Here is a 14,088-nt window from a genome sequence, read left to right as displayed (position 1 = left end):
CTGTGTTGGAAATGTGGAAGAAAGGATGGCACATTCTACCATATTTGGTGGTCCTGTACTGAGGCCACGAAATACTGGAGAAGGATTCAAAAATGGCTAAAAGCGGTTACTGGGGCAAGCATGGAATGGAAACCCGAGAACCTTCTACTAAGCATTAAACCAGAAAACATGAGCAATTCAATATGGCATTTGAGCCTACATATAATTTGGCCACAAGAATAACTTATGCACAATTTTGGAAATCCACTACCATACCGTCGGAAGATGCTATAATTAAAAAGATCTATGAATGTGCAGAAATGGACAGAATGACGGGTTGGCTGAGAGACAAAGAAGAAACGGAACATTATCTTAGCTGGAACTTATGGTATATGTGGGTGACAAGGAGAACAGCAGGGACTTAAAACGGGGAAAGTTAAATAGCAGTTGTTAACAATGGGACTAAAAGTGAACATGGGTATTGTAATAGATCCCTGAATTTTGTAATGAGAAGATGTGGCTTAGAGACCTAACAATGAGGAAGGAAAAAAAGTTGGGCTGTGAATGACTGTCACCGCAGGGGTGGTGGTGGTGTGTTTAAAATTGTATTTGTATTTGTATGTTTTATTCTTTAAAAAAATGTATAACTAATAAAGATTACAGTTATTCAGAAATAATAAAGATTACTTAAAAAAAATAAAAAAATAAAAAAGACCTGTCTGGGAAGGGAGCCCCTGAGAGGGGAGCAGCTCCTGCCCACCTTCTGATGTGGAAGCATGAACCATTGAAGGGTTCTGCTGTAGAACCTGGCCCACAAGATAACCCCAAAGTAAGATACCATCTTGCCCAAAACTTGGGAGAGAAGAAAAGATACCTTGAGGAGGCGCAGGACTTTCCTGACAATTTCTCTCAGATTGTGTATGAGGTCATTGGACAGATATATCCTTTCTGCCACGGTGTCTATTAAGACACCGAGGTGAAGAATGTGAGTCCTGGGTACAAGGTGACTCTTCTTGAGATTCACCTCAAACCTGTTATCTCGCAGGATGTGGGTGGTGAGAGTGAAATCCCTTTCTGCTTGAGACAGCAACCTGGAAGGAGAATGTTGTCCAGGTAGCAGAGAATCCGAATTGGAGATGTCCTGATGTGGGCGGCTAGTGCTGCCAGTACCTTTGTGAATACCCTGGGGCTGAGGACAGTCCGAATGGAAGAGCTCAGTACTGGAAGTGCCTCCTCCCCATAAAAGAAATTGAGATATTTTCGGTGGTCTATGAAGATGGGGATATGAAGCTTCCCTGTGGGAAGGTGTGCAGAGAATGCATCTTGAACTGCCGGTAGACAATATGACGGTTCAATGATTTTAGATCCAAAATTGCTCTCCATCCCCCGGGGAATAAAAGCCCTGCCCTTTCTGATGAGTAGGAACAGGTTGAATGGCCTGGATCTCCAGCAGGTGTTGGATGGCCTGTTCCATCAGTAACCTCTTGCAAGGACACTAAGAGACCGGGCATGGTATAAAGTGCTCCTGGGTGGTGGAGAGGAATTCCAGCATAAGGCCGAATTTTACAGTTTTGAGTACCCAATTGTCTATCGTGATCTCTTCCCAGTGGTGGGCAAAGAACACTAGCCGACCTCCGATTGGAAGTGAGTCCAGATAGTCATTTTCGTCATGAAAAATGGCGGTAAGACTTCTTAGGGGGGAAACGCTGGATGTCTCTGTTAGATCTGTCCTGGTTAGATCCCTGATTGGAAGTGAAGAATTGTCGCTGCAGATGGGAGAAGGAAGATCCCCTGTCCGCCAGCTGAAAGGGCGAACTCCTGTAGAAGGAAGAGGGGTGACTGTCCTGTTTCTTATAGATGGATGAAAGGACTTTGTGCTTGTCTTTAGACTCCGTAAGGTACGGATCCAAAGGAGTACCAAATAATTGGGTGTCACTGTAGGGGGAAATTGCTAGATGCCACTTGATATGGACATGCGCCTGCCATGGCTTCAGCCAAAGCAGATGCCTGGCTGTGACCAAAGAGACCATGGCTTTAGAAGCGAACCTGGCTGCATTGAGAGAAGAATCAGCAGCATATTCAATGGCTGCCCTAATCTTGTTGAGGTCCTTATGTGATCTAGTGTCAGTGGGATCAATGCACTCCTGAAGTTGTTCAATCCAGACTAGGGCTGCCCTGGAGAAAAAAGAGGTTGCTGTGGAGGCCCCAGCAGCCCAAGCCCCTGCCTGATAGTTTTTGACTGTTTGGTCTGACCTTTTCTCCTCAGGTTGGGGGACTTCTTCAGGGGCTCCAGAGAGCACTGTAGGAGACGATAGAGTTGCAACCGGTACATCCACTGGAGGAGTCTCAAGGAATTTGGTGAGTTCTGGATTGATGTTATAGAGATGCTTGTTGAGGTTGATTGGCTGTGGACCTGTGCCCAGGAACTCCCACTGCTTTTGGATCACATTCATGAAGATCTTGAGGGCAGAAATCACCTCCTTCTCCACTGAAGGTTCAGTGAATGGAGTGCTGGAATGCTTGGTGGTAGCCGGTTCTGTTGTACCGGGGCATCCATGGTGACCACTTCGTCATCAGAGAGATCTGAATCCCCAATATTATATTGCTCCCCACAGACGGAAGCCTGAGAGGTAGAAGCAGAGGGCGTAGGTTGTTGGGCAGCTGCAGAAGATCTGCACCTGTGGCTATGTGATGGAGCAGGCTGAGGGTGCTGTTGCAGTCCAGCAGCCATGACCTGCTTATTGGCTTCAGCAATTATGGTTGCCATATCTGGAGGTGAGGAGAGCATGGCCCGGGGAATCCCAGAACCATGGGCAACAGAGAGAGAAGCCTGTTCAAAAGTGCACTCCCTATTGAGAGAGACATCAAAGAAATGGCCTCTGTTATCAGATTCAATAGAGGAGGAAGACTCTGAAGAAGACAATTCCCCATCTGAATCAGCCATTGATGGACAAGGAACCATGGGAGGTAAGACTGGAGGTTCTGGGGAGGTAACTTGGAGCCATTTGGGAGGAGGGGGAGAGGTCTGAGCAGTTTGAATTTGCTGCTGTTTTGGGGCCTTCTGAAATTCTTTTTCTAGGGCCTTCTGTCTGCGCTCTTCTGCTCTGGTAGCAGATTTAGAGGCCTTGGAGTTCACCCCTGAGAAAGGAGCATCTTTGGCTGGTCTCTTCCTGCTGCTCTTTACTCCCGATGGCCCTGCCTCCTCTAAGCCTTTATCTGCTGCCACAGCCTGGTCAGCCATCTCATCAGAGATAGGTCAAGGTCAATATAAAGAAAGGCAATGGTCTCACCCATTTGATGGCCAGGCACTCCTGATCCGGTCTTGCTAGGAAGATTCTGGGTCACTGGGCACTTCCAACAACTGCTGCTGCCTTCATGCCTTTTTTAAAAGACTCCAAATGGTCACCGCTTTTTTTTCTGAGGCTTTTCAGAGCCTCAAAATGGCCACCACTTTTTTTCTGAGGCTTTTCCAAGGCCTCAAAATGTCGCGCGTCCTTCCGAGTGCCCAGAGACGAGAAGTGCCTTTTAGAACAGCTGTGGAGCTGTAACTCGTGAGCTGGTCGATCTGACAGCAAGGCAGGCTTCCTGAGTGAACTTGTGGCCGCAGGCAGTCAGACGGCTGAAGAGAGGCAGCCTAGAAGCAAGTTTGAATTTCCCTCCAAAATGTTCAGGAGAAAAAAATCATTTAAAAATTCAATTTAAAGGGGAAAATGTGGGAAAATTCACCAATTAATGCTAGAAAGTTCAAATTTGGAGGAGAGATCAATTCTCACAGCTAGTCCAGGTTGGACTGAGTCTAAACTTGGAGGAGTCACCAAGGGCTTGATGACATCATAAGTATAGACTCGATCCAATTGGTTACTGGACAGAACAAACCCATTCTGGCTGCTGTCTCCACGATCATAGGAGAATGAGTTTGATTATTTGCATTGCTACAGAATTATATTTATCTATGTAATATTCCAAAGAGACACATGATTTCAAAATGCTGTTTGGCAACCCCTAATAAAGTTACCCTAGAAGATTCTGTCTCCATCCTGGAAACTACATAAATTGCTGGTATTTATGCACTACCTCCAAGATGCATAAAAATACAACATTTTACAGTTTTAAAGGGGGGAGGAGAGGATAAGCAAGGCAGACTCCAAAAAATTAAAACATCTTTCCTTGAAATCTATCCTGCAAGTAACTAAATATTATAGTACAGTATTAAAATGCAAAGATCTTTGTTATTATCCAAATACCTTCTCCATGGAGACCATCCATTGTAGTTTTAAGCATATCTATTCTATCATCGGGTCCATCGGAAAATATGAGAAGAGCCTGTGATTGAAAAATAGTATATGAAGATGGTGTATGACATAGTGGAGCTTTGCAGGAAATCCCAGCTTAGGAGGCTTTGGCACATCAAAAAGTTTTATGCTAGAACTTGCAGCTGACTGTAAAATTTTACTTTCTTAAATTTGAATGAAATTTGTAATGAACCATTACTTTTAATTAGGGAAATTGAGAGCCATCTTTCTATCATAAGTGGCCAATTGGGGAAGTGGGTCAAAATGGTAAACATGGTAGCTGAAATATAAGTCTTATTCTTCTTCCTATTATATTCTTACCCTTTTCTTCCCTAGTGACCTATAATATATGCATGGCTTCCATGATTCTACCTTGGTTAGGAGTAATTGTTTATCAACAATTTTCTTCCTAGCTTCCAAACAAATGAATATGTCTCCAATTCTGCCAACAAATAATAATGAAATTGGCTATATTCATTTTTAAAAAGACAAATTAGGTTTGACAGCCCCCTCAGATATCTCTGAAGGTTATGTGGACTTTTGATGAGCCAGAATGATCACAAGATTATTGCCTAGCTATCCAAATTTTTAGTTAATTGTATGGTAATTGCATCACTCATCACTCATCACTCTGCAGATACCTAAAAGCATGTGATAACTCCTTGCCCTGTCCTGTCCAATTGGTCTGACTTGCAACGATTGGAAGACAGCATTGTTTTCACATTAGATGGACTTCTAGCTTCCTTTCCTTTATTCATTTTTAAAACTCCTGATTATTCCTCAGAGGACAATTTGACATACCAGGAACAAAGCAAGGAATCACTCAATTTGACATACCAGGAACAAAGCAAGGAATCACTCAAAATTTATTGAAATGTATTTAGGTCATTCCTGCTACATAAAATAATAGTAAAATTATTACCTTCACATTGGCAGAATCCTCACTAATCAATCTGTCCCAGAAAGACTGCAAGAAGTCCACTGTCAAATGAGTTTCCACAGTTGTTTGTACAGCCCAGAATTTCTGAAATATTTCATCATTGTAACTTTCAAAACCTGAGTCAAACAAAGTTGAGCTGCTTCCTGTGTACACTTGGTATCTGAATCTGATGTCATCTGGAGTTACTGCAGTACAACTGATATTGTTTACTATACTCATTTGTTGAAGGATCCGGGGCAAGAATGCTTGTATTATTTGCTTCAAACTGATTGCAGATGGAGACCTCACAGGCTCAGAAATATCCACCCCTATAGAAATATCTATCTCACAATCTGTAAAAAGGGAAGGAAATGGGCAATTATGAAAGTTATCTTCATTACAATCTTTCCATCAGCACTGAGAATATGAGAAAAATAGTAAACATTAAATATTAATGTTGCAGTTGAAATATCTGGGTATTCTCCAATTAGTATAATTTGGCTTGAAAGATATACTCACTTGATTTATTGTTACTATTGTTATTGTTTGTAGGAGAATATTTGTAGCTCAGGATTGAAATGAGGGGACCTTAATGCTCTCTGGACTTGTTTATTTTCCTGCAAACATTTCAATAACCAAACTATGGTTAGGTGTGTCCATATGTTGTGAAATTAAAGAGTTTTCATCATGACTTCTGACAGCTAGTTGGTGGTTCGTGGATGCTTTCTGCTAGTCTTTTAAGACTCATATGGACAGATACAACCATGGCTTCAACTGGGAAACTGTGACCATCCAAGATTGAATCAAGTTCCAAAATGCTAAAGAATTTCTGGAAACCTGATACTCTGACAAATTTGTTATCAATAGGCACATATACATAAGCAAGATCTACATAACTGTGCAAAGGAGACATTCAACAAGCCCAAGAGAGAATAAAAAGATTAAAATACTTCCCCACCAGCAATCAACACACAGGTGCGCATAGTTTAACACAAAGATTAACATCAAACCAATAATGAGGAAGTAAACAGCACCACTATCAAGAAACTGCCAAACAAGCTAACAGTAAACAGTCCAAACAAAAAACTTCTAAAACTACATCCAACAACCCTTTTTGTTATTTGCTGAAAATATCTTACTGCTGGTATCTTTAAAAAAAAACTGGTGTTAGTCCCTTTGGAATGATGCAAAAAAAATTTATCAAAATTTTCCAAAGTAGCAGAACATTTTAGCTTTTGCAAGTATCAGCAAACATAATGAGATTTTCCAGCAATCAAGCAATTCTGAACTATGACATGGATCAAAGCAAGCTCACGTTTGTTTCATTTAAAATAGATTGTCTATTAAGGGGAAAATACAGGTTCTCATTATTTGCTTTGTTCTATCTATAGTCACCATGAACAATCAGCAAATACTGAACCTCAGCTGGGAATGTCAGCTGGCCCAGTTGGAATTGGCCAACTCAAATGTTTCATTTTTCTGTGCAAGTCCATGAATAATCACAAAAGCAATATAAATATTGATTCTCCATTCCCACCCCACTTTGGGACCAGTCAGAGGTAGTATTTACCATTTCTCTAAACTACTCAAAATTCCCACTACCAGTTCTCCAGAATTGGTCAGAACCTGCTGAATACCACCTCTACTCTGAACGTTCCTGATTGCGGTGCCCATTTATGATACAAGGTGGCTCCAGGGAAGGGAGAGAGTCTGGAAAAGCCATTTGTCTTTCTTTCTGGTATGAAACCAGCTCATCCTCCTGTGTGGCACCTTGCAAAGCATGCAAGCATGTCCTACAACTCAGCTGGTAAATTGGCAGCCAAACTACAATTCTGCACTAACATTGTGATCTCCCTGCTCATTTGCATTAGCATATGCAAATGAGAATGAAAAGTAGAAGGAAGAAGAGGAAGAGGAGGAGTGCTCCAATACCAATTCAGCTTATTCCAAAGTATTCAAATGAAATTGTTTCTTTTTATCAAGAAAAACCATACAGGATTTTTGTAAACATTACACTCCTCCCTCTCTTTCATTGATTTTATTAATTTTATCTAAACCTTAATCTAAAATCCAGTACATTTCAATTTTACATTGCTTTTGTTATCATTTTTGTATTCTTTTAAGTTACTGTAATCTATTTTCCTCAATACCAAATTCATTCAGTATTTCTTAAATTTCCTCTTCAATTTTCTTCACATGATTGTAGCCTATTTCTCCCTTTTGATATATAATATCCTTCTTAATTGAAGCAAAGCAGTTGCTTAAAAAGAAAGCATTGAAACTATTTATCTCATCTTTTGCAAATAAAATTAAACCTTCTGAGGGTTTAAGATGGAGATGTATAGAGTTTTTAAAATGTCAAGACTTACCGGGATAGGGTTTATCACCAGGATTACAGATCTCTTGGACAATCTTCCTCATATTATGTGACAGTTGTTGAAAGTCCTTCAACTCATGTACTCTGTTAGAAAAGCCAGCAATTTTCTGGAGCTCATTATAATTTAAAGTACCAATGCCTATTACAAAGATGTGGATGCCATTTTCCCTTAAAACAATGGCTGCATCCTCCACTTTGTCATCAGACTGCCCATCAGTGATGACAATCAAATACTGCATGACCCTATCATATTGGCGGCCGCCATTGGCAGGTTGAAAGAAGCTCCTGACAAATTTCAACCCTGTGCCTGTGAAAGTACGAGCTTTTAACTGAACAATTTTATCAATCTCCTTTTTTATGGCACTATTATTAAAACATTTATTGAGATAAAATTCTTCCTGAAATGTAGTGCTGTACTGAGCCACCCCAACCCGGACTTTGTCCTTTGCAATGATAAAACTGTCAACTACTTTTTTCATGACTGTCTTCATAGTAGAAAAGTTCTCTTCTGAAATGCTTTTTGAGCCATCAATCAGAAACACAAGATCTGCTTCTTTAGCATCACAAACTGCAAAAAGAAAATTGATTGTGAGATACAAAAAGATGAAATATCTCTTAACACACCTAAGGTAATATTCTGAATTCTTCCAGGAAATAGGTTCTATTGAGCTCAGTAAGACTTACCTATATAATTCCAAACATTATTTTTGGGTAATAATCCCAAAGAAATCAGTAGACTTTCCAGAAAATGTATTCAATGTTTTATATATAATACTTCGTGTTTTTTCAAAATTAACAAAGAACCTTTTAGCACTAAAAATACTACAGATAACACTTGGTTTATGTCAATTATTTAACAATGATTCAGAATTACAATATGGTTGAAAAAAAGACTTGTGTCCTCAAAGTTATAGTTGTTGCACCATCTGGTCATCTGATTGTGATTTGATGCTTGGCAATTAGCTAACATTTTGCAGCATCATGCAGTCATGTAATCACAGTCATGTAATCACTCAACCAACAAGCAACAAGCAAAAATCACTTAACAGTTGCATGATTCACTTAATGACCATGTGATTTGTTTAACTAGCAGGATCACAATGATTGTAAAATTGGTTCTGGTCATGAGATGCCTTATTCAATGAGTGCAGCAATTAGTGACCAAAATTGTGGTTAAAGGTGAGAACTATCTGTATCATATAGATAATATAATCAAAACTAATATTGATGGCCAGGCTCAAAGATGTGGACTTTTTCATGTTAAAAAAAGGATAGGTTATCTCATAATATATTAAACTTTGGAGCCTCACAAGACATGTTTCCTCCTAATGTGTGCCTTGAGGACTGAAATCTTTGAGAAGGAAAATTGTCATTACAGCGCTTTATTTCCTTTAATGTTGGCTATTTATATTATTTAATCTTGATAAGCAGGGAACTTCAGGTTGTTACTGTCCCATTTCTCCTGAAATTGCACACTTATTGTATCATACATTCTTCATAGCCTAACAAAACTGTTCTGCAATATGAATAATACAAGAGCTAAAGGAAATGAAATATACTTCTTTCCAAATGATGAATAAATTACATGAATCAGATGCATAGAAAAGTTAATTATATGATTGTTATCTTGTACTTCCCAGACCAAATTCCTGTTCTGTAAACAATATCTAGCATATATCCTAATAGCCCAACCTGATCCCTACCAAAAGTTTGCAATGTTCAGGAGACAAAATGTAGCCCAGGCTTGTCAAAAGTTGTGTTTGACAGCTGTTTTTTATTTGGCCAAGATGCAGGTTTTTAGAAACTATGTAAGGAAAACCAGGAGCAAAATGAGGGACTGTAGAGGGAAGAAGTCTCCAATTCAATTCTTCCAGTCCATCCCAAGTGGTTTTACTCACGAAGCGAGACGAAGATTTAATGTGGCAATATATAATGAATGCTAATAATAAATCAAATGTATACATTAACAAAGGTTCTAGTTACCTGTTTTTGATTCATCACATATAAGATAAGTTATGTTTTCATATAAACTGTCCAATGCATTGTAACTGGAAGTAAAAAACCATCTTCCCTTCTCACCAACTATTTCTGCTAGTTCTGTTCTACTAGCATCCTCTATCCCAACAGCAATGACCTGAATGCCTTCTTGCTTCAAAGCCTGAACTGCTGCTGAGAGATTAGGTCTATCTGTGGATGCTGTTGGTTCATCTGTGATCAAAACGATGATCTTTGTGATACCTAAGTGTGATATCCGTCCACCATAAGCAATTCCAAAGAGTTCCCTTGCAAAATTCAAAGCTCTTGTCGTATAGGTTAATCCTCTTAAAGGAACTAGTTTTTTAATGGCTTCCCTGAGTTGAGATTTTGTGGAATAGGTATTTAGTTGAAATTTTTGTTCCGGTAGAGTACCAAAGATAACAGCTCCAAACTGAGCATTGTCTTTGCCCACAACTGAGTTATTCACAATTGCTTCCATAAGCCGTTGAATCCCCTTGAATTGCAGATCTGTAACATCTCTAGATCCATGAACTACGAAGATTATGTCAGCAACTTCAATTTGCTTGCATACTGTCATCAGAAAAGCAAAATGGCATTGTTAAAATAAAGTTTTGCTTCAATAGTCTAGCATCAAGTGCTTTCTTAACCTTGCTATTAACTATTGGGACATTTCTTTGAAAAAAATGAATTGCTAAAGGTGAGGTTAAAATAGAAAAAATAGAGAACAATAGAGAATAAAGTAGAATTGGAGAATAGATGACGGTCCAGAGTTTAAGGGCTATAGCTGGAGACAATTGCTGAAAGCTGTAACTCAGCAAATTCCATTAAAAAAGGGCTTAAACCAAGGTAATCAAAATAATTAAGCATTTGGTAAATGAAACTGTTGAGAATAAGAAAGATTATCTTGATGGAGAGAGGAGTGATCCATTACCAAAGGAACAAGGAGGGAAATACTGCTTAAGCCGAACAGTGAAGGGAGAAGAAGGATCCAGATAGTCCTTGATTTATGACTATTTTTGGCAATGGTTCAAAGTTATAATGGCCTTGGCAAATGTGGTTTAATAATACTAACTTAGTACTGTACTCATACTTATGATAGTTGTACCATCACCATGGTCACAATTGCAATTTGAGGGCTTGGCAACAAGCTTGAATTTATGACTGGTTGCAATATCCTGCAATCATGATTGTGATTTGTAAGGTTTTTTTGCCAATTTTTAGCAAAAAAAACCCAAACAAAACAACCAACAACCTGCCCATTGAGTAAGATGGATTCACTTAATGACCATGTTATTCACTTAAAAACTGCATTATTTTCTCAATGACTATGGTAATTTACTTTGTGACTCTCATAAAAATGTTCATAAAACCAATCCAACTTGAATTATGACTGCAATGTTGTATGATAGAAATTCCAGTCATTTGTGTTCATAAATTGAGGACTATCTATAATCTGAGTTGCAAGATTATGTTACTACTTTTTTTCCTACCATACAGTCATAACCTACAAGTCCCTGAACTGTTACTATAGTGAATTTTTATAAAAATAATTTTAGTCTTAATGTGGAGATGATTATTTTTTGTTCAGATCTACATTTTGGTGATTGACATGGAATTATTCAAATTACTTTAAAATGAACCAGAGCACTGTCTACTCTCTTAGCATCTAACAATTATATTTTTTTTAAAATATCTCTCTCTTGATCAAGGGCAGATTGCATAGCATCTTATGAGATACTCTTGTAATATTACATAAAATAATATGGAGTTCATCAGGTGCATGGATACTTTTCTCAGGAATATATAGGCAGCTGTCTTGAAGAGTAGAGGAAATAATGACTGTGGTTGTTTTGTGCAATAGGGATTTTACAGACTCTGTGAAGCCTATTGGCTTCTTTTGAATAAGTCAGTTTTTTCAACTTCAATAAATACCTTTTTATATGGATAAAGTGTAATAGAATCCATATAATGTATACATATAATCTGCATTACAGTTCCTTCAAATTTCATAACATAAAGGATAATGTAAAACATCAACATGACTGGATAAATCCTAAAGAGAGATGGAAATGTTTTGCTGTCTGAAAGCAGTTTGACTAGTGCTTAAATCTTACTTTTCAAAAAAGCTACAGGTAATGAATAGTCACTTAAGAACAGCACAATTATTTAGGGGATAGAAACGGCTGCAGGATAAAATTAGCTCTGATCTCAAACCTTTTACTGCTGTTTTTTATATGATCACTTGCCCTGTGAGGTAATCCAGACAGGAAATACAACCAGGAGTATGAGTACAGGACAAGAACCACAACCAGGAGTACAATAAGTCTTTATTGTAAGATTAAATTGGTCCTCATTCTTCTGCTGTACTATGACAGCATTAAGACTTGGCCCTGTCTCCTAGCACAAGATGCAAGGTGGTTGATGGCTTAAGGGTGACCCCTCCGTCTTTTTAACTTCTCAATTTGTTTTCTAAATTTGTCTATTTTTTATAGATTTTATGTTTTTATGCAAATGCCTACTGTTACTTATACTTTAGTGAATACATTTCATTAATAAATAAATAAGTAATCTTGCAAGATTTAAAATATTTATCCCCTTTTCTTTTTCTTTTGGAAGAGCTAAGATCTTTTCTGAAATATTTCCCACACTCTCCCTCCTTCTGTTGCAGTGGTGGGATTCAGCCAGTTCACACCTATTCGGGAGAACCGGTTCTTAACTTTCTAAGAGGTTCAGAGAACTGGTTGTTGGAATAAATCTTCTTTTGGTTTTTTTCCGCTTTACAGTGCTAATCGTGTGAGAAAGGGAGGAAGGAAACATTCTGGTGTTATTTCTAGCTTAATCTTTATTGCCCTGCTTACAGAAACTGCCTCTTCAGTTAACCCTTATTACATTGTAACAGCTAAGGCAAAGTGCCCATCGACCTGAGTAATGTTCAGTTGGTCACGCCCACACAGTCACATGACCACTAAGCCTCACCTATCCATCTGGTCATTAGGACAGAGAACTGGTTGTTAAATTATTTGAATCCCACCATTGTTCTGTCGGCTGAGATATCTTTTACATGCTGTTCAATTGCCCAGTCTGTGGCTCTCACTCCTTTCTTCCCACATATCATTACAATAATTAACTCTGACCTTGACAATATCTGGTTCAGGGTTATAGCAGAAAATATGGAGAGTGCAAAATAATTTTCTGAAGAAATAACATTTTTTGCTTCAATACTTACTCTTCTCAGGGTTGCAAATCTGAAATAGAATTGGCTTCACCAGGAACATGAGGGATTCAAAATAATCCTCTGAAAATACTTTATCCTGAGTGCCAGCAATGTCTAAAAGCTCAGAGTTGTTTGCTTTCAGTATTCCAACGGCATAGATGACAACACCTTTCTTCCTGAGTGCTCTGGCTGCTCTTCTCACATCATCACTAGATTTCTCATCTGTCACCACTATCAAATATTGTTTTACATTCAAACGCCCTCCCTCAGATGTGTCAAAGTAAGAGGATGCAAAATCTAGAGCTCTTCCAATTCTGGCTCCTTCTTGAACCTGCCTCATTGTAGTTATTGCTTTCCTCATGTCAGCCTTGTTGTTGTACTTGTTCAGTGGGAAAACCTCTTCTGGATTGAAGCCAAATTGGAGCAGGCCAATCTGAACCTTATCAGCCCCAATATCTGACTTGTTTACAATTAAATCAGCAAAATCCTTAATCTGTTCAAATTCAAATTGATCCATACTTTCTGATGTATCAATTAGTAAAATTATGTCCACTTTCAAATTTTTACAGGCTGAAAATAATAAATAAAAAAGAGATATTAAATAAATGTGCAAAATGTAACAGGCCCAGTAACAGGACATTTTTATGATTCAAATCAAGAAGAGTTGGCATTCACTACCTAATGTTTTTGACTGTACACAATGTCTACTCAGAGGTCATTCTTACCAAATTTCTTAGAGATTTTCTAGAACCTAGGCTGCATTTCATCTTTGCAACTAAATTTCCATTTTTTAAACAATAATGGGCTTTTTTCAGCTTCCTAAAATAATGCAAAATTAATTACTTGGGAGTGTTAAGAAATTTTGTTGGGTTTTGCACAGTTAACTATATTGCAATTACTATAATACCTAATCATATAATGAAGATGTGCTAGAGACAAAGAAAGAACAATAGCTATGTTTTCTATTACAATATTCATGTTGTATTTTCTAAATTAAAATACCTGTAGAATCCAGGTTCTTCACATTTACAGTGTAAACCCTTAAGAATTATATAGTGAAATAACATCTTTTATTGGACTAATATGCTAATTAAACAATCCAGACAGAGGTCACCAAGGTATGTTGACTTATTTGGAAGCTCTACTTGGAAGCCTATCTAGGAGTTTGAATGGCCTGTTTAATGGAAATACTTCAAATACTTTGAAGATGGTTCCCTTAGTTATCTGTGCTTGCAGATCTTGTAGGAAGAGCAGAAACTTTCTTTAAAGCAATTATTTTTAAAAAAGAAAGCGGTCACAGGAGGGAGAG

At 38.2% G+C, this 14,088-nt stretch overlaps 1 protein-coding gene across 1 annotated transcript in view; it reads right to left on the bottom strand.

Moving 5' to 3' along the window:
- LOC106546483 (collagen alpha-4(VI) chain) overlaps window positions 1–14,088 on the bottom strand; it is a 114,092-nt gene that overhangs the window by 85,079 nt on the left and 14,925 nt on the right. Inside the window, exons 7-11 of the mRNA XM_087712933.1 lie at window positions 12,792–13,349; window positions 9,551–10,135; window positions 7,560–8,135; window positions 5,194–5,543; window positions 4,224–4,302 (exon numbers count right to left, since the gene is read on the bottom strand). Coding sequence (XP_087569059.1) covers window positions 4,224–4,302; window positions 5,194–5,543; window positions 7,560–8,135; window positions 9,551–10,135; window positions 12,792–13,349 — 2,148 coding nt within the window. The remainder of the gene's footprint in view (window positions 1–4,223; window positions 4,303–5,193; window positions 5,544–7,559; window positions 8,136–9,550; window positions 10,136–12,791; window positions 13,350–14,088) is intronic.

Source organism: Thamnophis sirtalis, unplaced genomic scaffold, assembly GCF_051295495.1.
Source record: "Thamnophis sirtalis isolate CommonGarterSnake01/CBP01778 unplaced genomic scaffold, rThaSir2_p1.2 scaffold_4, whole genome shotgun sequence".
Lineage (NCBI taxonomy): Eukaryota > Metazoa > Chordata > Lepidosauria > Squamata > Natricidae > Thamnophis > Thamnophis sirtalis.
This window is presented reverse-complemented; position numbering and strand designations above follow the sequence as displayed.